Source organism: Calliphora vicina, chromosome 3 (assembly GCF_958450345.1).
Source record: "Calliphora vicina chromosome 3, idCalVici1.1, whole genome shotgun sequence".
Lineage (NCBI taxonomy): Eukaryota > Metazoa > Arthropoda > Insecta > Diptera > Calliphoridae > Calliphora > Calliphora vicina.
The window spans coordinates 22,791,995-22,817,227 of NC_088782.1; the positions used below are offsets into that span (position 1 = coordinate 22,791,995).

General features: G+C 33.1%; 1 protein-coding gene across 15 annotated transcripts in view; it reads left to right on the forward strand.

Annotated features, from left to right (window-relative positions):
- The window catches only part of Gug (Grunge), a 92,091-nt gene extending 67,937 nt beyond the window's left edge, over positions 1–24,154 (forward strand). For 7 of the 15 annotated variants that reach the window (XM_065504349.1, XM_065504354.1, XM_065504362.1 and 4 more), the window contains 12 exons: positions 4,750–9,904; positions 9,976–10,099; positions 10,164–10,308; positions 10,381–10,538; positions 11,812–11,871; positions 12,137–12,220; positions 12,300–12,420; positions 13,423–13,528; positions 17,439–17,533; positions 17,586–17,638; positions 18,026–18,525; positions 22,562–24,154. In XM_065504349.1, the coding sequence (XP_065360421.1) occupies positions 4,750–9,904; positions 9,976–10,099; positions 10,164–10,308; positions 10,381–10,538; positions 11,812–11,871; positions 12,137–12,220; positions 12,300–12,420; positions 13,423–13,528; positions 17,439–17,533; positions 17,586–17,638; positions 18,026–18,041 (6,117 nt within the window). In that variant the 3' untranslated portion in view covers positions 18,042–18,525; positions 22,562–24,154. The remainder of the gene's footprint in view (positions 1–4,749; positions 9,905–9,975; positions 10,100–10,163; positions 10,309–10,380; positions 10,539–11,811; positions 11,872–12,136; positions 12,221–12,299; positions 12,421–13,422; positions 13,529–17,438; positions 17,534–17,585; positions 17,639–18,025; positions 18,526–22,561) is intronic. The other 8 variants (XM_065504351.1, XM_065504363.1, XM_065504357.1 and 5 more) reach the window with 6 other exon arrangements.
- Positions 24,155–25,233: the final 1,079 nt, after the last annotated feature.

Sequence of the window (25,233 nt, forward strand, 5' to 3'; positions counted from 1 at the left end):
AAAATTTTAAATTTAAAAATAATTGTTTTCCAAAAAATTAAAAAAAATACTTTGGCAAAAAAAAAATTTTGTATACCTAAAAATATTTAAAATTTTTATTTTGAAGTATAATTTGGTGAAGGGTATATAAGATTCGGCACAGCCGAATATAGCTCTCTTACTTGTTTACACTATAATTTTCAATAACTAATTGAGAATAATGACATATCTGTCATGTACCCTTCATATACATAAGTTATTAAAAACAAAAAGCTTGTTCAAAAGATACGCCATCTATTGTAAATCCCTCATTTGTAAGTCATACACTAAATATTTATAAATTTACCGAAAACTTACCTACTTTTTCAGTTTTCAGTTACTATATTTTGAAAGAAATTTTTTAAATTTCTTAATTTTTTTCAACATACCAGTTTTTTCCTTATTGTACTGAAAAATACAACTCTACCCCTATTCTCTCAATATCTGGTTATCGTTTTTCGTAACGATAAACCTCCAATTAATATTTTTTTTGTATGAGAACTGTCAGTTTATCGTCACGATAAAAAATAACCAGAGATTGAGAAAATGGGGGTAAAAGAATTGAGAGGTTGGTTTTTTGTATTGAGTACCAGGACGGTATTGAGTACTCAATATTTTTACAACTATAATTTATTCAATAAAAACATTTGCGACAAAAAAATCTTTAACGTCATTCAAAGGCTTTTATTTTAATAGAATTCATTTATTGCTGAATTAATTCATAATAAAATTCATTCAACCTTTGAATGATTAAATTTTTATTAATTCAAATCTAACATACACCCAACAAATATTTTTGCTGGAATTCAAGTTAAACACAAGTTTGTTTCCTGCCTTGATTTCAGTTTTAAGCAATTGAATTATAGTTGTTATTATACTTTATATCAATAGCATTATCCAGTAAAAAGGAAATTTAAATTCAAGTCAAATATTTTTTGTTTGAAAATATTTTAAATTTTCAAGTTTAAAACTGTAATACTGGGTGGTATTCATTTAAAAAAATGGAAAATTACATTCTGATTTTTTTACTTTTACACATGAAAAAAATCAATTTTTTTTGTGGAATTTTGTTCATGTTTTTGTTGTGTTAAAGTGTAAAAAAAATCAGAGTGTAATTTTCCCTATTTTAATTCATGTAAAATTCTTCCAATATTTTTAAGTGCTTGAATTTTTAGTTCTTTTTAGAGTGAATTAAAATATCTTTCTTCATTCAGTTTTGTTTAGCTTTTAATCATTTACAAAAAGAGTAGGAAAAAACTGTTGAATATCTTTATGTATCAGATTTGAATTGAAGAACAAATTTGTTTTTAATAATTTGAATTTAAGAAAGTTTGAATGATTCTATAAAGAAACAAGTAAGAATGTGCCGAATCTTGTATACATTAGGTTCCTAATTTCCAGCAGTTTTTCCTTTCCCGGGAGAAAATTTAATAAATCTTTTAATTCCTGGAAATTTTTTAATGCTAAATTAAACTAAAACCCACAACAATTTTATTCGAATAAATTGTATTTTACTTTAAGCAGCTTTTTAAAAGAAATATAAAATAAGATAACTTATATATCGGTATAAAATCAATAAATTTTATTTTTATTAAAAACTAGTTTCGCCCGGACTAATGTTAGTTCTTCATTATTTGCAAATAAAATATCTAAATTTGTACTGCATACTTTAGGGAGCTTTTTTATTACAGTTGACTGGACTCACAAAAAAAAAGAATTTTCGAGTTTTACCCGGAATTTTTAATTTTTTTTTCTTTACAAACCATCTCCTGAAAATTTCGAATCGAATAAAAAAAAATCAGCCAAATCGCTCCAGCCGTTCTCACGTGATGACATTACATACATGGACCATTTCATTTTTATATATATAGATAGATTTAGGAATTCCGACTATATTAAATTAGAAAAACATGCGTAGTTCCTTTCGTAAGAGATATTTTTATAATCAGATTGTAGATAAACTAAATATGAATACATATTTTTAAAAGTTGTAATGTTAAGCATCTTAATAATTCCTTTAAGAACATAAAATTTATATTTGATTCATTCTTAATAACCGAATTTATCTACGGTGGCTTGAGTTGATCGAACAAAATTAAATCGGTTATTTCAACCGTAATGCTTCTTTGCCAACTGACTAAAATCTATGGATATAATAGAATAATTCAATTAACAATAAATTTTACCACCGCAACGAATCTGAATATTGTAACTTTAAGGAATTCATATATACTAGCATATTTTTCTGATATAGGGTTAGTGTCAATTATGGAACGATCCCCACAAAATTTGGTAGGCAGATTTACGTTCATATAAAACTTGTTTATGTCCAATTACATCACGATATTAGTTATTATAAGAAAATTATGAATGTTCAAGTCATATTTTGAGGGGGCCATGTATGGGGACCAGGGACAAAAGTTGCCCGAAATGTAGCTAGATCACCTTAGAATCGTATGAGGACCCAGAATATATATACTGTGGGTGGGTTTGAGACAAATATTTTGACCACAGACCACTCGGGAAATGTACAATAAGTTCCAAAGTACTGCATCTAGGACTTAGTCTTGCCAGACTTAAGGATTTGTTCTTTAAGTTGGCTGTTTAAAAAGTGTTTGGGTACAGAAAATTTCGTTAGAGCACAGGTTATATTTTAAAATATTTCAGGAATTAGAGATTTTGAATTCAAAAACATTTCAAGATAGAAATCAGTAATAACAAGAATCCAGTAGATAAAGGCAATCAGCATAAAAGCGTTGAGATGCTGATAACGATATTTTTATTATCGATAAACACAAGAAAGTTGTTAAAAAAGAAAATTAACATAAATGTTAATAAAAAAGAAACCACTCAACAGTTTTTAAATACATATGGTAAATTCACAAGGTCTCTTATCAGTCATATTGTCATAATGTCCTAATATATCTCGACTCAGCGGCTCGGCTTAACCGACTCTTAGACATTCGGCGCATATCTCTGCTGGTTGGTTACGACAACACAATAAACATAGCGTACATAGTAGTATTATTTTAGCACATTTTTTGCTTGAAAAGCAATAAAAACCATTGTGAAATATTAGGACATTATGACAATATGACATGATAAGAGACCTTGTGAATTGACCAATACTGTTTTTAATTTTTTAGTTGATTGAAATTATTATTGCAACTTACAAAAAAATATTTTTATAGTTCTAATCAATAGTGATGAATTTAGGAACCTTTTCCGGAAACCCTTCCATTAAGGTTTTTATAGTGCTCTCTCCGTTTTTGTGCTCTTCAATTCTTTTTTAACAGGAGCCTCTCCACTGGCCTTAGCTCCATGCAGTTTGGATGATTTGCATCTCTTGGTAGAAATGCCACATTATTGTTCTTGTACCACTCATGACCTTGCTTACCAAGAACTTTTTGTATAATTTTTTTAATAAAATTAGACTTCAATTTCCGTGCTATGTCTATGGCCTCTAAACTTTTAGCAGAGTTCCTGTCAGGAACTTTTTGAACCTTGTATGTTTTTAAACCAATTAACTTTTCATACCAATTAGTCCGAGTACTAAGCAAATCTGACTGCTTACCTACCGGATGTGTTGGGAGCTCTTTTGAAAATGTTTTCTATTTGTTGGTTTTAGAAACATCATGTGGACCATTATTTCCATTATTGGCTAACTTTTTGTAGAACCAAGTTGGGTTTTGTTTAAAATATTTAATAATTTTGTAATCACATCGTGCTAAAATATAGAAAAAGTGATAAAAATCCACCTTGAGGAAAAAAAATTCGTATGGCCATTAAATTAATACGGCAGCCAACTTGACAAAACTAATGATGCAGAAGTTCTTATTTTTGGGGCTACTTTCACGTGCAATTGTCAGAATTGAGTCCCAAAGCAATGAACTGAAAAATGTTGTACTGTGTTATTTATTAAAATGCTGCATTTTTGCTTAAAAATGTAACTCTAAAAGTATTGAGCAGGTACATTTATGTGTTGAACACTGGACAAATCAGTCAGTATTGAGTACTCAGTATTCAAGTACTCAATATTTTAACATCACTACAACACATACACACTTTAAATCATTCATTGTTTTCTAAAATTGAATCGGATCGGCGAAAGAAAAACAGAGTACAATATTAATAATAATGTTTATAATAAGCTACTGAAAACTTTGCAATGCAATTTTGTGTAAGGTAATTAGAAATTTAAAAAGGACAAGCCCAGATAGAATAAAAAAAAAATGTTTAAAAAAACTGATCACTTTTTCACAAAAGATATTTAAATCCATAGAGAAATAAATATACATTGAGCGTAGTGTTGTTATGGTTTTCATATCGTTTTTTTTGAATAACATTCTCAACAGACTTACGTTTTTTTTATCGCTCAGTAACGCTTCTATGTATATTTTATTCTATTGTTTAAAACATTTTAAAATATAATTTTAATTTTGTAAACTCTTGTCAACAACTACTTCATCATAATTCATACATGTATGTATTTCTCCATATAAATTAAATTTTATTTAAATAATAATTAAGCCATCAATCAATCAGTTAACTAACATAATTGTACCTAATAATACAACTAATATAAATCGGTGAATTTAATTTAAAAACTTGGATTTTTCAATAATTTTTGATGATGGATAAACAAAAAATTTTTTTTTTAATTTTTTCCAAAAAACCCCAATCCCTTTTCAAATAATTCTAAAGAGTTGATTCATTTGTCTATAATTTTAGTTACATGATAACGGTTACGATCCAGGTAAAGCACTTCAAGCACTTGTAAAAGCACCTCTAACGAAAAGTATCGAAAAGAAGTGGTGCGAGGACGAAATAAAGAAATTCATTAAAGGTCTTAGACAATTTGGCAAAAACTTTTTTAGAATCCAAAAGGATCTATTACCACACAAAGAGACACCCGAACTAGTTGAATTCTACTATTTGTGGAAGAAGACACCGAGCGCTAATAGCAATCGCCCGCATCGTCGACGCCGCCAAAGTGCATTGCGTCGCAATCGTGTTACACGGGCAAGTAATACACCTCCCAAAAAGGAGGATACACCAGAACCACAATCTGCTGCATCAGCCGCAACAACGACGACGACGGCGTCGACGGCGAGTGCAGACAAAGGTCGCGCTTCGCCAGTTGTCAATAAGGAAGAGACCAGTTCTCTGACTGAAGACGACGTAAGCGAGTGCGACAGCGATTCAAGTTTAACCCATAAAAGGGATGAATCACCGTCTAGAATGAGGACGAGAAACAAACAACAAAACACAACCGGCGGCACAACGGCGAAGTGCGACCAGACACAGGTGACGCAGCCACAGCCGACGGCTAATGGCAAGCGTCCCAAGCGTGGTGCCGAAACACCAGACAATGTTGCCGCTGCGGGAACAGGCACGGCTACAGGTGAGAGTCCTAAAACGCCAACTAAGCCTGTGGCCGAGAGTGCGGCGAACAAACGTAAGACTGGCCGTCAAGAAACACCCAGTAAAAAGAAACGTAACGACACTGAAGGCTCTGTGGGCTCGGCGATTAGTGCCACAGATACTCCGGACGAGAGTGATAATAATGGCGGTCCAACTGCAATCACCGCTGGTTCTAATAAAGATAAACGCAAGCGTGCTGAAAGTCCGGTCGAAAGCACAAATTCCGACAGTCGTTCAGATTCTGCCATGGATGATGGCGAGTCCAACAACACTGACTCTGGCGAACAGCAGTCTAAAGACAGCAAAGAAAGTTCGTCCAGCAAGGAGGAGAATAGCAGTAGTGGTAATAGCGAAATTGAATCATCCACAAAAAGTGATAAGAATCTTATACCGAAAACCGAATCAAAAGTTTCCGAAATCGACGTTAAAGATAAAATCAAAAATGTCGATGAGGAAACCAATATACAGGCACCAACTATGGTTACTGAGACAAGTCTTAAAGACAAGGAACCCAAAGAAGATCCCTTAGCTATTACTATCACAAAACCACAACCACAACCGCCGGTTGTAGTAAACCCAATACTTCCTCCACTGAAGGTGCCAACGGTGGAGGCACTTAACGCCTCGGTGGATCGCAAAGAAATGGGTAAATCGGAAATGATGGACACCGGTGACATGCCAAAAGATATGCTGAAAAAGCTGGCCAATATGAAGCAGGAAATTTCCACACCTCCGCAATTACCGCCTCAACCAACACTACCACCCCCGCAGCAGCAGCAGCCACAAAGCATTATGCCCGAGGTTGTATACTTTAAGAAAGAACCCAAGGATATTGATTCCGCCTGTAATCAAAATAGTAACGAACCTCAAGATCTCAAAGTTAAAATTGAGGTTAAGAGCGAAGACATCAAGCCACCGATTATGGGTTTGCCGCCGGCGATACCGCCACCTGGCAGTCAGGCACCGATGTCTTTAACTACGAAGCGAGATGGCCAAGAGCCCCCATCTCCGCTGCCATTAAACCAACATCAGCAACCGCCACCCCATATGCAACATCCTCATGTTCCAGGGCCTCCACCAGGTTACATAGTCGAGGGTGGCCAACTCAAATTTGCTCCACCTTCGCAACAGCAGCAGCAACAGCCACAGCAGGGTCCGCCCACCAATATGCCTAACGACAGCGCAATGCCTCCCTGCAGTGGTCCTCCAACAGGACCACCTCCTCCTCAACAACCGAAATATGCCAATGAAATGGATCATAAGTTCCCCGATGGCATTAAATACGAACCTGGCAAATTCGTTCCCCAAGATCTTAAGTATATACCTGGGCAATTGGATACTCTTAAATACAGCCAGGAAATGCAAGCGGCAGCAGCTGCAGCGGCGGCCGCTGGCAAATTTGATATGAAATTTATGATAGAACAACAGGGCGGCAAGTTTCCCGGCGATTTGTCGGCACATGGACAACCGCCTACGGGTAAACCACCGTATGGCAGTGTAAGCGATATGGCCATGAAACTGCCAGATCTAAAGAGTGGTTATCCCCCTTCAGGCCTGGGACCACCTCCAGTGAGCAGTTCTTCTGCATCGAGTGATAATGCACCACCTCCCCACAAATACATGAGTGGTCATTTAGACCAACAATCACCACAATCGCATGGACAACCTCCAGGAGCCACACCTCCGCCAGGCATTGCCATGCCCAAGCCACATTATGAGCACCAAGTGCAGCATCCCTTGGCCAGACCACCTTTTGAGTCTGCAGCTGGTCTAATGATGAAGTATGGCGACCCAATGGTGGGTAAATATGGACCTCAGGACATGAAGTATCCACCACCTCAAGGAGGACCACCCACTGATATGAGCACGGGTGGCATGAAACCTTCTCCCTACGGGGAAAATCTCATTAAACCTTCTCCTTATGGTGGCGGCCCACTTGAATCGGGACTAAAATATCCACCTCCAGAAAGCCCTATCGACGCTTCGTCAAGATCGACGCCCGGCCAAGATAGTCAGAGTAGTAACAGCAGTTCACAGCCATCTTCTCAAATGCAATTCCAGTCCCCACATCCGTCACCTCATATGCCGTCGCCCGCTGGTGGAGGTCTTCCTCCCGGAATGCATCCACAAAATTTGGTGTCTCCACATGGTGGTCCATTGCAACCACCACCACAATCGCACCAGGGTCAAATGCCCGGTATGCCACCTGGTTCGACAGGCGGTGGCCCACCACCACAACAGGGTACACTTCATCATCCTACCCCAACAGCGGTCACATCTGGTGGTGGATTGCATCATCCTGGGCAATCTGCTGCTAATTCTATGCCACCGTCTTCGGGACCAGGTGGTCCACCGCATAGTATAACTTCGATGGCACCATCAGCTGGCATGCATCCACAACATATGCCTCCCAGCCATTTGCCTCAACTGCATAGACCACATGCGGAATTACCACCAGGGGCTGGAAGCATGCATCCTCTTGCTCCCATACCATTGTCTCTACAAAATCATGATCCAAGAAGTGGGCCAATGCCACACATGCAGGGTCACGGTTTGTCGATACATGGACAACCGCCCCAGCAATCATCGGCATCGAATGTACGAACTCCTTCACCTGCTCAGCCACCGCAACGAGGAGGACTACACGACGAGAGACCTGGTCAGGGAGGACCGCCGTCCTCGCAATTACGAGACCCTGCTACTTCACAGTCCTCTTCATCGGGGCCGCCTCAGCAATCTCCACATACACACCGTACATCTCCATTGCCTGGTTTATCAAGCAACGCACCGCCAGGACTTATTGGGCACCCCCTGCCCATTCATCCACATCTGGCCCATTTACCACCCGGTCATCCGGCTCATGCTGGTCATCACATGCTTCCACACTCTCTTGCTGGCCTGGGACCTGGTACCGGTGCCTTGGCGTTGTTGGCTGGACCACCATCACTTAGTAGTATGCCTGAGTCGGGCCTAAGTAGAAGAAGTCCACAGCCTTCACATTTGCAATCATCCGGACACCCTGCGGTCTCTTCAGCAAGTGGTCCGTTGCCCTCGAATCATCCCTCGAATCCATCAGTGTCGTCATCTAGTTCATTGTCGTCCACCAACACGGTTCCATCGTCGGCATTTAGTCGAGCCAGTCCTAGCGTTCAAAACAACTCGGGTCCTGGAGGTCCAGGCAGTGGACTGAATGGTCCTCCTGGCAGCAATAATGTGGGCACCCCAAGCGGCTTGAATACATCTGCGGGTGCTGGACATCGTTCTTCTTCACCGGCTTCTAGTGTTAGTAGTCTCAGTCGGCAGAGTCCCTTACATCCCGTGCCACAATCGCCGCTTAGCCATCATCCATCATCGTCTGCACTGTCGGCGGCGGCAGCTGCGGTGGCTGAACGTGATCGACATGCTTTGTTACGTCAGCAATCACCACACATGACTCCACCGCCAGTTTCGAGTGCTTCCGCGTTGATGGCGAGTCCCTTGAGCAAGATGTATGGTCCTCAGTCTGGCCAACGAGGTTTAGGAGCATCACCGCCACCTCATTTGCGGCCTGGCGCATCACCACCGGTCATACGTCACCCGCAAATGCCACTGCCATTGCCTCTAATACCTGCTGGAGCTGGAATGCCACCAATGGGAGTACATCCTGGTCAATCACCTTATCCTCACCCGCTTTTACATCCATCAATGTTTTACTCGCCTCATCACCATAATCCATTTAACTCGCCATATGGATATGGGCCATATGGACCAGGTTTCCCAGCATACATGAAGCCACCCGGAGGTCCCGGTGGTCCTTTAGATCCAGCTGCGGTAATGGCGGCTGCTCATCATCAAGGCTTGTCGGGACCACCGCCAACTAGGCCAGATGATCCCGGATTACTCGCTGCGCAGGAAAAGCATAAACAGCAACAACAGCAGCAGCAACAACAACAGCAGCAGCACCAACAGCAAATGCAGCAGCAACATCAACAACAACAGCAACAACACCAACAACAAATGCAGCAGCAACATCAACAAATGCAGCAGCAGCATCAACAACATCAACAGCAACAACAACAGCAGCAACAACAACAGCAGCAGCAACAGCAACAACAACAACAGCAGCAGCAACAGCAGCAGCAACAACAACAGCAGCAACAGCAGCAGCAACAACAGCAACAACAAAACAAACCGCCAACACCAAAGACACCACAGGGCAATAATAGCAATATCAATAGCGGAGGACCGAATGGACCATCGGGCAGTCAACAATCTACGCCGACCGGTCTGCCACCTGCTGGTTATCCGGGTTCGCATATACCAGGTTATCCGCCACCACCACATTCATCGCCATTTCAAGAAATCGGCAAACCGCACATACTCCAGCCCACATCTCATATGGATGCTTTACGAGCTCATGCTCATTCGGCTAGTTCTGGTCTGGGAGGACCACCACCGCCACACCATCATCCCACAGAACCATGTAAGTTTAAATACCTGGCACAAATGGTATACATCTATTAACCATTATATTTTCTTTCCAACGATTTGCAGTGCCAATTGAAATTGAGCCCGATCCAGAGCCGGAAATACCTAGTCCAACGCACAATATACCACGTGGTCCTAGTCCCGAAGCCAAACCCGATGACACCGAATGTCATCGTTCACAATCGGCTATGTATGTACAAATTATTTGCATTGTAGTTATGATTATTATTTACGATTTATATATCTTATTTTAGATTCGTTCGCCATATCGATCGCGGTGATTACAACTCATGCACAAGAACTGATTTAATATTTAAACCAGTGGCCGACTCTAAATTGGCACGTAAACGTGAGGAACGTGATCGTAAATTAGCCGAAAAAGAACGAGAACGAAGACAGGTTTGTATTAAATTACAGAAATATAGGTTTCTTAATTGTTTTTATATTAAATTATTTTAATTTAATTTATAGCAACAACAAATGCAACAGCAGCAGCAACAACAACAGGCGGTTGCTGCTCAACAGGCAGCACAACAAGCTAAACTTAAAGCGGAACTGAAACCACCCTACACGGATACACCAGCCTTGCGACAACTTTCCGAATATGCTCGGCCACATGTTGGTTTTAGGTAAGTTGTGATATTTTTAATTATTTGTTTACAAAATAATTTCCAAGGATTTAAAAATAGCAATAACTTTGTGAAATACATACAGACGATGTATCCATTTTAAAGGATTATTTCTATGATTCTCAAGAAAATTTAAAGCTTTAGAATTTCTTCTAGCTCTTTGATGTAAAGAGGGAGGAAACACAAATTTTCAACAAGGCATCACAGCTTAACTGTTCTAAATTTGTTAAAGCTGGGTACCTAGATTCTTTATGGTCATACAAATTTAAAGTTGCTCAAAAATATTAAACTCGCTTTTACAATATTTAATAAGGGGGTTCTGCATGCAGATCAAGTCCAAAGAATTGTGCTACTTCGATTGGATGGATCCATAAATCCACTGGAGGTAGCGAAGTAAGGTCTGCTAGGCAGTTGAATATGCATTAAGCCTATTGCTCCATTGTTTCACGCGGCAGAATCTTTTCGTCGTCTGCTATTGTCCTCCAAGTACGTTATTCATACGGTATCCTTCTACCGCGTAATTAATGGCTTCTCTATGAATGTCGTTCAAAGCTGTCATATACGAGCTGCGATCAAGCGGATCTCGCACATTCTTCTGTATGCTCTCCTCGTATTTACGTAGGTCTGTCTGAATGCCTCGGGGGAGACTCCAACTGTGTGATGTCGAACTTTGGATGACTCCTCCGCTGACATCCCAGAAGAAACTGTTGCGGCAACATACGTTGTGATCTTTAACCGGTAGAACCTAAGTTTCCTCGTGAAGGTGGTGTTCGGATGTAATTTTAAGGCAACCTGTGACGGTCATGCATGCCTTGGTTTATCTTTTATAGAGGTTCAAAGTTCAAATTTTATATAAGAATGGTGTAAAATCGCTTAACTTATATAACAGTTCTAAATTTATTAACAGTTATATTTAAGGTATTTTGCACGCATTATTAAACTTTGAACCTATATAAAAACCAAACTAAAACATATTTCGAAATTCTGGAGAACTTTAAATTTTGTATGACCATGGCAAACATGTATACCAAATATTAACAAATTCACAAGAGCAAAGGTTCAAAAATTCGTTTTTCTTGTATCGAAATTTTTAGGTTTTGTCTCAAAAACTTAATTTTTCTAAAATATATTCATAATATACATTTCTTAAGTCGATTTAAGTTGTTTTCTCAAAAGTTCTTATGTCGGAAGTTGTCGAACAACAAACTCACCAATTCAGTGGAAATAATTAAAATCAAAACTAATATTTTTCTTGCATTTTCAATTATTTCAGCCCTGTTGAACAGATGGTACCCTATCATCATCCAATGGGGCCCATGTATAGTAGAGAAAGGTATTAAAAATTAAATATAAAAATTCAATAAAAATAACAACAAATAATACATAATATATAACACATACAAAATGCATCCTAATAATTCATAAACGCTTTTAAAAACCATCATACTATGCTTTTCATTTTGTTTTTAAATGCAAAATTTCTACTGCTCTTAATGCATGTAACAATTAATCAAACATCACTCAACATTTTAACATACATTTTTCTATAATACATTTTTGTTACATTAAACTAATGTTATGTAAATGTTAAATTACAGAGAATTGGAGGAAATCAAAAACGCACAAGCTGCAGCAGCTGGTCAATCACGTTTAGATCCCCATTGGATGGAATACTATAGGCGGTGAGTACATTATTTTTTGTTTTATACATTTAAAGATTTTGTAATAATTGATGTTTTTTTGGTTTTAAATTTTCCTTAGTGGTTTACATCCTTCACAATTTCCCATGTATGCTAATCCAGCGGCCATATCACAAATGGAAAGAGAACGTTTGGGCATACCACCACCTCATCATGTCGGCTTAGATCCCAATGAACATATGGTAAGTTTTTTTAAAAAAAAAAAAAATCTTTTAAAATCGTTGAAAAAGAGAGAAATTTCAAAATTCTAACAACATTCATTTATATATTTTAATATAACGAGTTTAATTATATTATATACAACATAATTATGAAATTAATTTTATAAATAAATCACAACTTATTGTTATTCTATTATGTATATGTTGTATATTCTGTATACATTTATAAAACAAAACAAAAAATATTTTATAAATCAATCAATCAATCATTCAATCACTCAATCGTATTTGGATTTTTGAAATTTTTACTGTTATTTTTTTTTTTTTGCGAATTAACCACCAATATCAAATTTACAAACAATTTGTTCTTAAAAAAACAACTACAAAAAGCAACGAGTACCAAACAAGTACAAGCAAAAGCTCGTTTTAAAGAGTGTGTTGTGCGTTGTGTGTGTGTTTTAATCCTTTTCCCTACCAAATTAGCTTTAAAAAAATAAAAAGATTTTGTTTGTTTTTGTTATTTGTCATTTCACCCACAAAAATGTACTGTATGTTTGTAGAAAAATTACTAAATTAAAAACACATTTTGTTATTGCATTGTCTCTCTTTACTTTTAGTAATTAAACATAAAAGTAACACATTAATTTAACCCCATTTTAAACAAAAAATTAAAAAATAAAAATTAAACATGTTCCACAATTTTCTGCATTTCTAATCCAACATTTCATTTTTGTGCCATTAACAACAACCAACCAACCACCTGTAAAATTTCAATATCAATGAAAAAAAGGCTTCTCATTTTAACACCGCTTTTAAACAAACCAAAAGCAACAAGCATTTTGTTCCATAATAATGTTTTTGTCCTTTTCTCCTAATGTTTTCATTAATTAAATTAATGAAAATTATAAACATTTGTTTGTTCATTTCTTTTTTTTGTAAATGAAATATGTAATGTAATTTTCAAAACACAACACTAAATTTTGGAAATTCGCCACGACTTTTTTTTAAACTATAAATTTTCAGATACGATTGACGAGAGAATATCATGCACATGCGCATTCTCATACTCATTTACATTTGCCTTTGCCCCCACAGCAGCAACCACCGGAGGCCGGATTTCAACTACCACGTGAGTTTGTGTAAAATTTTATAAGAAAAAATCAAATTTCAAGAATAAATACTACAAGTAGTTGTCGAACAGGGGTTTATATTTTGGTAATAAGAAATTTTCTATTTAAGAAAGTTTGGAAAAAATGAAGAGAATCTGAATTAAAATAAAAATTTCCAAAAAATTCAAGTTACTTTAAGAGAAACTCAATAAACCTTTCGTTTAATGTTTTGCGAATATTTTAGAAAATGTTCAAACTATAAACTGTACCCATCCATACAAAAAATTGATTCCAATCATTTACCTACTGCTTAAAATTCTGGAGATCTGTCAAAAATACTTTGTAAAATAAGTCTAAAAACATTAGCCAAATCGATCCATGCAAGGCCGTGATATAAACAAGAGGCACAGCACAGATCAGATAAATCGGTTCGAGATAAGAAAAAGTGTATATAAGATTCGGTACATCATAATAAAGATATCTTACTTGTTATACTCTTCGCCATAATCGAAAAATTCGGTCCATAATGAATTGATTACTGGACCATACTATAAAAATTAGGCTGGTGATCGATACAGCAACAAATTGAAGGAATAATCACTCAATTTGGATTAGATTTGAATAAACAAAGTGATAACCATGACTGATTTACATTCAAATAACTGCTTTTGAATGAAGCTAGATAATTTGTTTTGTTGATAAAGGTTTAATTTAATAAATTTCTGACAATTTTAATTCTGAATTAATTCGAAGCTAATTTTCGAAACAAATTTATTTTGAATTTTATAAAAACGGACAGTAAATGTTTGAAAACTTATTAAACGTTTGATTTATTTAATAAGTTGGGAAAATAATAATTAAGTCAATGATACATGGGGAACTAAAATACCGGAAAAACGAATGAAAAAACGAGTCATGCTTAGCAGTACATGATGAGACATATATGAGAAAAATAATAATCAAGTCAATGATACAACTAAAGTATCGGAAAAACGAAAGAAGAAACAACTCATGCTTTGCAGTGCATGATGAAACATGTGTGAAAGTGGATTTCAGGTTGAGAATCTGATTTCAGAATTAAACATTTCAATTCATTTCATAAAACAATTCCCAATAACAAATATTTGTCTTCATTCAAATAGAATTTATTCATCGTTGAATTAATTCAAAATAAAATTCATTCAACTTTTGTTAGAATGTGGTTACATTTTTGTTTATTCAAATCTAATTCAAATTGAATGAAAATAGTTTTTCTTTATTCAATTTGCTTTTAAACATTTACAAAATGAATTGAATAAAATTAAACTATTTTGTAATGGATTTACAATAAGGAATTAATTCTATAAATAATAAATTTTCAAAGTATTGAATTCAATACGTTCGAAGTATTATGAAATTAAGCCTAGTAATGTAATGGTTAAGAGTTAAAATTAAATTTGATTTGGAAATTCAGAATTTTTTTTCGAACGTTTATTTGTATTGAATAATGAGATATAGATGAAAATTTACTTCAACTCACATTCAGGTATTTTATTTTATACCGTGTTTGAAGCAAAAGTAATAATAATATAATTAATTTCTTAATCAATAATTTCTTAATCAATTTGTGCTAAAAACCCATAAATATTCATGTTACTTTCATAACAGTATAATATCACTAAGAAAGAATCATTAGGCCTCGAAATATTCATAACGCCATGACAAATTAAGTCTACGTATTTCAACGACAACGCTCCGGAACGATCCGAGTCTCATACGGCCAACAGTGGACCTATTACAAAAATAACAACGGCTTACTTCTAGAAGGAGCCTCATCCAAAAAATTGTCAAAAGAGCTTTAGGCTTTTATAGGTAATCGAAACGTTTAAACTCATCCAATTGATTTTAATTTGATACTCTACCATGTATCAAAGTATAAAATGTTTGCTATTAAACAAAAGCATGTGGTCAATGCAAAAACTTCGATAAACCATAACGCGGCACAGTTTGGCGACGGCAAGCATTAAATCAATGCGAGAGTGATACGCAAAACTCTCAAAGGCAGAGACAAAAAAAAAAGAATTTCTGATTTTCCTTAAAACCAAAACGGCTTAAGCCTAGAAAGAACTTTATCCAATACCTATACCTTCAGATAGGAAGCCGGAACAATCTCGAACTCAATTCCTGAATTTTTTGGTCTCCAAGTTGAGCTTTGTTTGGTACTTCACTATTTATCAAAGTATAAAATTTAGGTTACGAAAAGAAACCAAGTGGCCAATGCAAAAACTTCGAGAAACAAAGAGTCAATCGTAGAATGAGACGCAAAACTATTGATGATCAGAGAAAAAAGGATGAACTGATTATCATTAAGCAATAATGGCGGCGACGCGCGAGTTATTTTACCACCTAGAAATCAATTACGACTGTTTTATGCAAAAGTATTTTGAAAATTCCGAACATTAAATGGAATTTATTATCGAGATTAAGGTGACTCCCAATTAATATGACCTTTGACCATCAATATCTCAAATTGTAAACAATTTGAAGTGAAGTCATCGTTTAAAACTTGTCTAATTTGTATATGTTTCAACAAACTTGTTTTAAATCTATATTTTAAAAGTATTTTCGTGATTCGGCACAACTGAAGATAGCTCTCTTACTTGTTAGCATTCATCTCAACACAAATTTTGTGATATCACGTGATAACAGTCAAACGATTTTGGATATTCAGAACCGAAAATCCCAGGAATTTCGCAAAATTTTCAATCCCGAAATCCCGGGAAATTGTGCGAAAATTCCCGGGAATTATTTTCTTTAGTTTTATGTGATGTTTTTTGAACTTGACCTAAAACTTTCTCTAAAAGATGCTTAAAACTCCAAAACAAATGTAGAAGATTCATACAATATTTAACCCAAATAAACCATTAACAAGGTCATTATTCAAATTATTCCAAAAACTCGTGAATAAGAGGAAAATTATTGGAATAAAACCACGTTCCGTGGAAACAGTTTGCATTTTATCTTTAATCTAGTACGAAACAGTCGTAGGCGAAAGACGTTTACGCCAACCACGATAAGGGTGATTATTGGGTTTTCATCAAGTTTTAATTAACATCTTTACTTAATTTTTGATTTAATAAGCAAAACATTGACGATTCAAAATTAAAAATATTTATTTTAGAATAAAATAAAGAATAAAATCTAATGTAAATTGAAGCCATTCCGATATAAAAGTCAAATGGTGACAGGTTTGTATATAACCAAAATTGGAAATCGAGTCGGTTTATCTCTTAAATTCTTAGCTTTTTAACGAAGTCTACATTCTTAAATTTGTATAATTTGTTCTATGCGGGAATTCCCGGGATCTCGGAAAAAGAAAAAGTCCGGGAAAATAAAAACTTTCAAATGGTTTATTGAGATCTCTTTAACTTAAAAACTTATTTACAATATTTACAATATTAAATTACAGACATTATTTATATTTATAGAAATTATTGTTTAAAATCCATTTATATCAAATCAAAGCTCCGAACAAAAATAACGAATGTTCTCAGTCGCGAAGCCCTTGACAAAATTTAGTATTTATTCTTAAATTTATTTTATAAACGATGTTTGTACCATTTATAAGAAATCAATTGACAATATATCTTTTTCTTTTCATTTCTTTTTTTTAATTTATAAATCTACTTAAATTTGATGTCATCAATACAATACTCTGTCTATTTATGTTTGTGTATATATATAATCATCCAAATGCATCATCATCCTGTACTGAAACACCAACAATTACTTCATCATGCTCCAACGAAAATCATATAAATTTGTCTATATGTATATAAACCAAAAAAAAAAAAAAATTAAATTGAAATTAATTTTGTGTTAACTCTTTTATATGTGCATTTATTTTCTAATTAAATTTTATTTGGAAAATTGAAAATCACAAAAAAATAGCGAATGTTGGTCAATTTCCACGTCCAAATATGCTTATGCCTAGAGAGCCGCACTCAGATGTTTTGCTGCGTATGTCTTATGCTGATCAACTTCAGGTTTTCCATTACCCTCGATAATTTATTTAACTCATTAATTACATATATACAGTATTTACAGGCCGCTGAATTCCAGCGTCAGTCATTGCATGATCAATATTTCCGGTAAGTACAAACAAACAAACAACCAAACTGAAAGATGCTTCTGTCTGCCTCTGTCTCCACTATCGCACCGTGGTCCCCCCTCAAACATACAAGTAAACAAACACCATCATCATCCCAAAAACCACCAATCAATCAGCCAATCCATCCAAGTGTAGAAGAACCAAAACAAAAATTGATTTCAAAAACATTAATTTAGAAAAAAAAAAAACAAAAAATAATTCTAAATGTGTGCGTGAGTGTTTGTCATTGGCATCTTGTGTATGGAAAAGAGTATCCAAATATTAAACGCGTATTTCTTTTAACAAAGAAATTGTCATCCGCTTTTTTCCAAATGTTCATATTGAAATTTATTTATTTTCTTTTTTTTATTTTCATTTTTTTCAACAGACAAAGGCCCCGGTAAATGGACCCATAAACGAATCTATTATTTTGTTGCTATCATCCATCATATACACCAACTTTTTGTATTGATCATCATTGACTTAATCATCGCTTTCGTTTGTTTATATTGTTTACATCGTTTGTTTGTTAATAATCTTTGTTTTTTTTTAAATCAAATAATTCGTTATTTATTGTTATAAAATGTGTAAAAAGCTGAACAAAATTGTGAAGATTGACTTTTGTTTCATAACAAACATAAACATTAACAATCGACAAGCACCCACCACAGCAAAACAATACTACCACCACATCATCATCATCACCCACTACTTGCTTCATCATCCATCATCATGCTCATTTCCAATCATCCACAAATTAAAGTGACAAAACAAATTGTTTTAAAACAATATAAAAAAGTAGTCAAAGAAATTTGATCATCATTCTCATCAAGCAGAAGTATTTATCAGTATTTACAATTAAATCGCACAACAATTTCTCTTACAAAAGTTAGTACTATTTATATTATTGAGAATATACTATACATAATTAATATTTGTATGTAAAAAAAATATATATTGTTTAAACAATGGTTTTTTAAAGAGTTTATTTACACCTTTTTTTTACATATTAGGATGTCCCAAAGTAAAATTCAAACCTCTTTATAATATATCCTTTTTAAACATTTTTTATATTTGCCTTTTAAAGGCCTTTCATAGGATTTCAAAATAGCACATGTTTCTTTCAGAACATTTATAAGAAAATTCATATGTTAATACAAATAAAAATCCAAAGTTCCTCCATGTTCAAAAATATTAAAGAAAACAAATTCCTATTTTTTATTGTCATTATTGGCTAATAGACACAACTGTATGTGTTCTGCTTTAATACAATAAATATTTACAAAATAAAAAATATTCGGCTTTCATCAAACATTCGAAGACGATTAATCGGTCGAACACTAAAGTGTGTTGTTGTTGTTGTAGCAGCAGTGTTTGCTGAGTTGACAGCCCTTGGCCGAGTGAACTCGGGTCATTCCGGTGCGTAGAACCGGCTGTCGTGGGAATGCTAAAGTGTGTTCTTATTGAGCGGTATAGGTTGTTATATTATCAGAAAAATAAAAAAATAACAATCAAAACTTTCGGAATCTTTATTATGAACCGAAAGAACAACTTCTGACATTTACTTTTTAAAGATAAATGTTGGCTATGGTGGAAAAAAAAACATGATCGATTCGGAAGGTCCAATTTTTCTACCGGTATCTCGCGAATTACGCTAGTAATGTTGGCATCTATTGACGAAATTTAAAAAAATCAGAGGTGTGATATCACACAATCTAGGCGGCCAGTTGACGCGAAATTAGATTTGTTAGCCAACGTTGCTCACGTAAGTCGCGAGAATCCGGTAACAATGCTGGAAAGAGTGATAGAAAATAGAACCTTCAGAATAGACCACCTAAAGCGTTGTCGCGGCAAATATTTTAATGAAATTATCTTCAAAAACAAAAACAATTTTTAAAATTTTTGAAATTTTGTTTTTGTTTTCCATATAAATATCACTTTGGTGACGTGATTTACAAAATTAGGGCCTAAATGTCAGAGATTGTTTAAACTGATCTTCCCTAGATCAGGGGCTTTTAGAAAAGAGTGAAACATATATTGATCAAAATAACTTTTTTTACACGATATTTTTACAGATATTTTTAATGGAAATCGACAAAATTTTTGAAATTTTATTTTGGTTTATAACGGAATTCACTCTTTATAGTAATTTACTCTTGCAAGCCTATTAAACGTAGATAGTAGTATAGCAAAAATTATATAGTTAGCAAGACCAGTAACAACGATTTTCTAAGCTCCGGAAAGTCCCGAGTCTCACTGTAACAAGTATAGTAAAAATGCTATATTTAGCAAGATCAACAACAACGAAATATTCCCAAGACAATTTGATTTAAGCTCCGGAACGACCCGAGTCTCTATCGGCCAAAGAGCTTCAAACGAAAGTTCTTGCCCCAGAAAAGAACTCTCGACAATATACTAAAAATCATTACAACTGGACTCACAAATATGCAAAACTAAAATAAAACAGCAGAGTGTTTTGAAAAATCGAGATTCTAATAAATGTTGAGGCATAAAAACTGAAAATTAAATTTCTAGAATAGAGACAGGTTTTCTAAAATACTTGACCAATTAAACCAAAACTTACAATCACAACCCAGCAAAAAATAATGGAAGTGCATCTTTACATATGACATTTTAATCACATCTAAAGTTGCAAATGAATCTTTTCTACCTCTGAAGATGTGATTTTAAATATGGGTATTTGACACTGAGTTATAAATATTTCGTTGATGTAATTGTTTCCTACATTTTTTGAATTTTATAAAATTTATTAAAACCTGTAAAAATTGGTATACAAACAATTTTTACATTTTTTAATCATTAAAATTAATCAACCATTGTTTCATAAATTTTATAACTACATTAAAATCAATTCATAAATGCTCAATTACATCATTTCTTTTCTATTATTTATATTTCCATCCAAGATGCCAAAAAATATAGGTATCCACTACCTACATTAAAAAACACCTTAAAATCGAAATTTAATCGCATCGAAAGCATCGAATTAATTAAGTAAAAAGTTTTCAAAAATGAACAACATCCCTCCAATGACAAGCTAATGTAAAATTCATAGCTTTTTCACCAAAATTGGAAGTACATCAAGCATGCTATTTGTTGTGAAAATTCTGCATCTTCTTCCTCACTTTTTTTGCTGGGAAAGTATACAGATGTATCACAAGACAGTTGATAATCAATTTTTATATTTGTCTCCTTTTGTTTTAATATTTGCTGCTTGTAAAATAAAGAGATTTACTTTTACGCACAATAAATTAGGTACCAAAGCTGTTACTGGGATTTCTTAAACTCCGAAGCCCGGGATTTTTTAATTTTAAATCCCGGGATTTTCGGGATTTTCCAAATCCCGTTTTCATAAATGAATAGGGGAAATTGTAATTTTTGTGTACCTTTTTTATGCATTTTGACATTCTACATGCCCGAATATCGCAATGTGATGTTCAGCAAAGTTGTTAAGCTCAACTCCTGCTACAACATAGTTAATAAAGGAATGCGGTATTTTTTGGTTTTCCTAGAGTGGGGCTCTGGAAAATCAATTCTTCACATTTTTTGTAAGTTATCTAACAAAACTCAATTTAAATCCTCTTCAAACGAAATTGATTTTATCTCAGATGAGGAGCTCGAACAAAATGAAAATATTTCGATTGCTCAAAGGCTAAAAGATATTATTAATAAATGTAAAAAACCCAAATAACAATAACGAAACCAAGTTATAATGTAGATTTGCAACTTGCAAAAGAAATAGATCACTTTATTTCTGATGGAACAAGAGGAAAATACTTGCAGATTTGTTATAAGTATTTGCAAACGGTTTTGCCAATATGAAAGATGTTTTTCGGCAGCAGCATATGTCGGAAACAAGATTCGTTCCAGAATGGCAGACGAAACCATAGATGCAATAGTATGCTTTTTAGTGTCTAATAAAAATTAATTGCTAAATTAAAAATTTACTTTCAATTGTAAAGACATAATTATGTACGTTTCTTTCTTATAATTTTCGGGATTTTAGATTTCCCGAAACCCCGGGATTTTAAAAAATCAGTCCCGTTTAGCATCTCTATGTCTCGTTTTTTTTTTTTAAATCGGTAGACAAAACTCAAATAGACCTTCCTTTAAAAATTCAGTTTCCTATGTTGACGAATAACAGATTTACAGTAATTATAAAAAAACCCTAACTCATTAAAAAAATTGTTTGAAAGAAAAACTCTTAACTATTTAAAGTTGAATGCATATTTTTTGGTTTATAATAAAACAAACAACTTTTCTAAATATATTTTTTTGATATATTAAACATTTTTAGTTGTTTTTTTTTTCAATTTCAATTTCTGATATTGAGTTTTTTCCTTCTCCTGTAAAGTACCTAAAAGTGGATATACGACCTTTCTATATTAAGTCATCGATATAGACTGTATGTATATCAAATGAAAGGTATTTAATCTTTCCAACGATGAATATAACGTTTTAGTAATTCTAAGCGAGAATTGGTAAAAATTACGAAATACAATTTTTTATCCGATTTTTTTCACCAAAATTTTTCCCCAAAAAATTTCCAGATATTTGAATTATCTATAGCTTCCTACGTTTTTTTGGTCTCATTTAGTATATAACGTTTTAGTAATTCTAAGCGACAATGGGTAAAAATCGAGAAATACAATTTTTTATACGAATTTTTTTCACCAAAATTTTTCCCCAAAACAAATTTCCAGAAATTGGAATTATCTATAGCTTCCTACGTTTTGTTGGTCTCATTTAGTGCCAATCAGCTCAAAACCATTTTTAAACAATATTGTTTTTCTATTTAATAATTTATTTATAATTTATCTATCTATATAATTTAAATAAGTATATCTATAATATAATGTCTCACAACCAATTTGAATATCTATTTAATAATTTCTCATTGCAGAAATCAATTGCGCTGAACAACTATATACTAAACAATATGATGTTCTATGGTGGCTACATGCACTATGGCGGTTATCCCCATCAACAACATCGTGGTGACTTGAATTGAATTGAAAAATATTGAAAGGAACAAAAACCAAACAGATTAATTAATTTATGTTTGCAAAATTTCAAATATTTTTTATTTAATAGTTTTTATTTTCTTTGTTTATTATAAATATTGAAAATTATTACATATTTTGTTTCTTAAAATGAAGTAATTTTTAGCATAAAATGTAATATACTCTCTCTTCCCCCTCCCCTCTTCCCCTCTCTCACACTCTCTTTATATATGTACATATATAAGTATATACAAGAAGAAAACATACATACAATTACACCCTACATCCTACATATAAACACACAAACTAATACACTCTCATATATATAGAAATACATATATACTATTATATTAACTATATATATAATAATAATAATAATATTAATTAGACATACGCATATGTATTTTTTTAAATTATAAAACAAAAACTAAATGATACAAAAAAAAAAATGGGAAAAGTTTTATGAAAAAATTTAAAAAAAAATAATATATAATGAATAGAAAACAAACCTTGTAATAAGAATAAAAAGAAAACAATATATTACTTGGCTGGCACTTGTCTTATTCGCAAAAAACCCAAACACACAGTTACAAACAACAAGAATTTAAACTTTTTAAAAACAGATAAAGAGCTACTAAGATTTAGTAAAAGTTTTCAAGAATAATGACGTTTTTAGTATAGAAAAAAAACAACAAATACTTAAATTAATAAATAAATATTAAACAAACAAAAAAAAATCATAAAAAATACAAAAAAAATTAACAACAAACAATTTTAGTTATAAGATTTATATACATACAACTTAATAATTATAAAAAAAATAATAATGAAAAAACAATTAATAAGTATATATTTTTTTTTAATTTGTTAATGTGAAAAACCCGCAACCAACCCCCTTAAACACACACTCACTTTTAAAAACATGATGTAAAAAGTTTAATTTAATTTAGGATTTTTATTGTTTCTTTTTTTGTTTTTATAGGTTTTTTTTTCTTTGTAGTATTATTTTTTTTATAATTAATTACATAAATACTTAGTTAATAATTTAAAAAAAAACACACAGATGACAGAATTAACAAACAATTAAATAAATAAATTTTTTTTAATTACTATGTGTAATTTTAGCTTGGACAAACAAAAAAATAAATAAATATGGTACAAAACAAAAAAGAACTAAATTAAACATAATTTAAACCATATTATTTCGATATTATTTTTTTATAGTTTTTTTTTTGACAGAATTTAACAGAGATTTAAAAATTTCAAACAAAGAAAATAGAGTACTAAAGCGGCAAATATATGTTTATTTAAGTAACAGAAATTTACTTTTATTCTATAAAAAAACAATTAATAAATAAATAAATATTTATATATGTATATTTACAACATAAAAAAACAACAAAAGAATAACAAACAAATTTTAGTTTTTATAGTATGTATATTAAATGAAATAAATAAATCTTGTGAAACAAAAAAAGAAAAAAAAAACAAAATGATACTGTAATTACTATAACACTGTAAAATAAAATATTTGAGGCCCATGACCCTGTTTGTATAGTCAAAACAAAGTTGTCGATGTAGCCTACAAAAAAAGATTAGGTTGAAAAGACTTAATTCATAATTCAATTTTCAAGAACAAATTATATTTTATCTTTTAGCCATTATCTTGCAAATTAATTCCTTATCATTTAATTATCAATCCTTTGAGAATTAATTCCTTATAGAATCATTCAAGTATCTTTAAAAATGTATTGAATGATATTTTTTTTCATTAAATTATTACAAGAAGGCTTTAGACAATTTGTTATCAATTTATTTTGGAATGGATTAGAAACATCAAAACTGAATGAAGAAAATTGTCAAAATATGCTCGATAAAGTCAGGATATACCGTAATTTTGATATTATGGCCAATATATGCTCATAAGAAGAAATTTACAGTAACAAAACGATCACAAAATTCTAAAATTAAGAATTATTTGAAACGTCTTTCCAATTTTATGATTTGATATATCTGGGGCACCACGTTGGGCGCCAGTTAATTCAAATGGTCAAAAGTCCTTGGTTGCGGGAATCTCTTTAAGAAAGGTGAATCTAAATATTCACTGAATTTAAAATATAAAATGGGGTTAACGACCGGAAATTGATACACTTTTTGCTAATCTGATTTGTCCCATTTACTGAGCTTACTTGAAAAGATTATTTAAAGGAGTGATGGTTCATTGGTATAATAAAGTGTTTTGTTGTCCCTGTATCTATTAATTCTCTACCCTTAACAGTCTTCTTAATGAAGGGTAAAGGAGGCGTTAGTTTAAAAAATTAGGCCCCGATTACCGTTTACAACAGTTGTATTTTAGTGTTGTATTTTTTAAAATGCAAATGTTAATCATGATCGCATTTTAAAAAATACAACACTAAAATACAACTGTTGTAAACCGTAATAGGGGCCTTAATGTGTTTCTCAACATCGTCTATCTTCTCATTGTCCTCATCATACTCGAACAGGGAACCCATCTCATCGTATTCTTCAGGGTCTAATGGCAAATGGTTTATTGTTTGGGTTTTCTGAATAG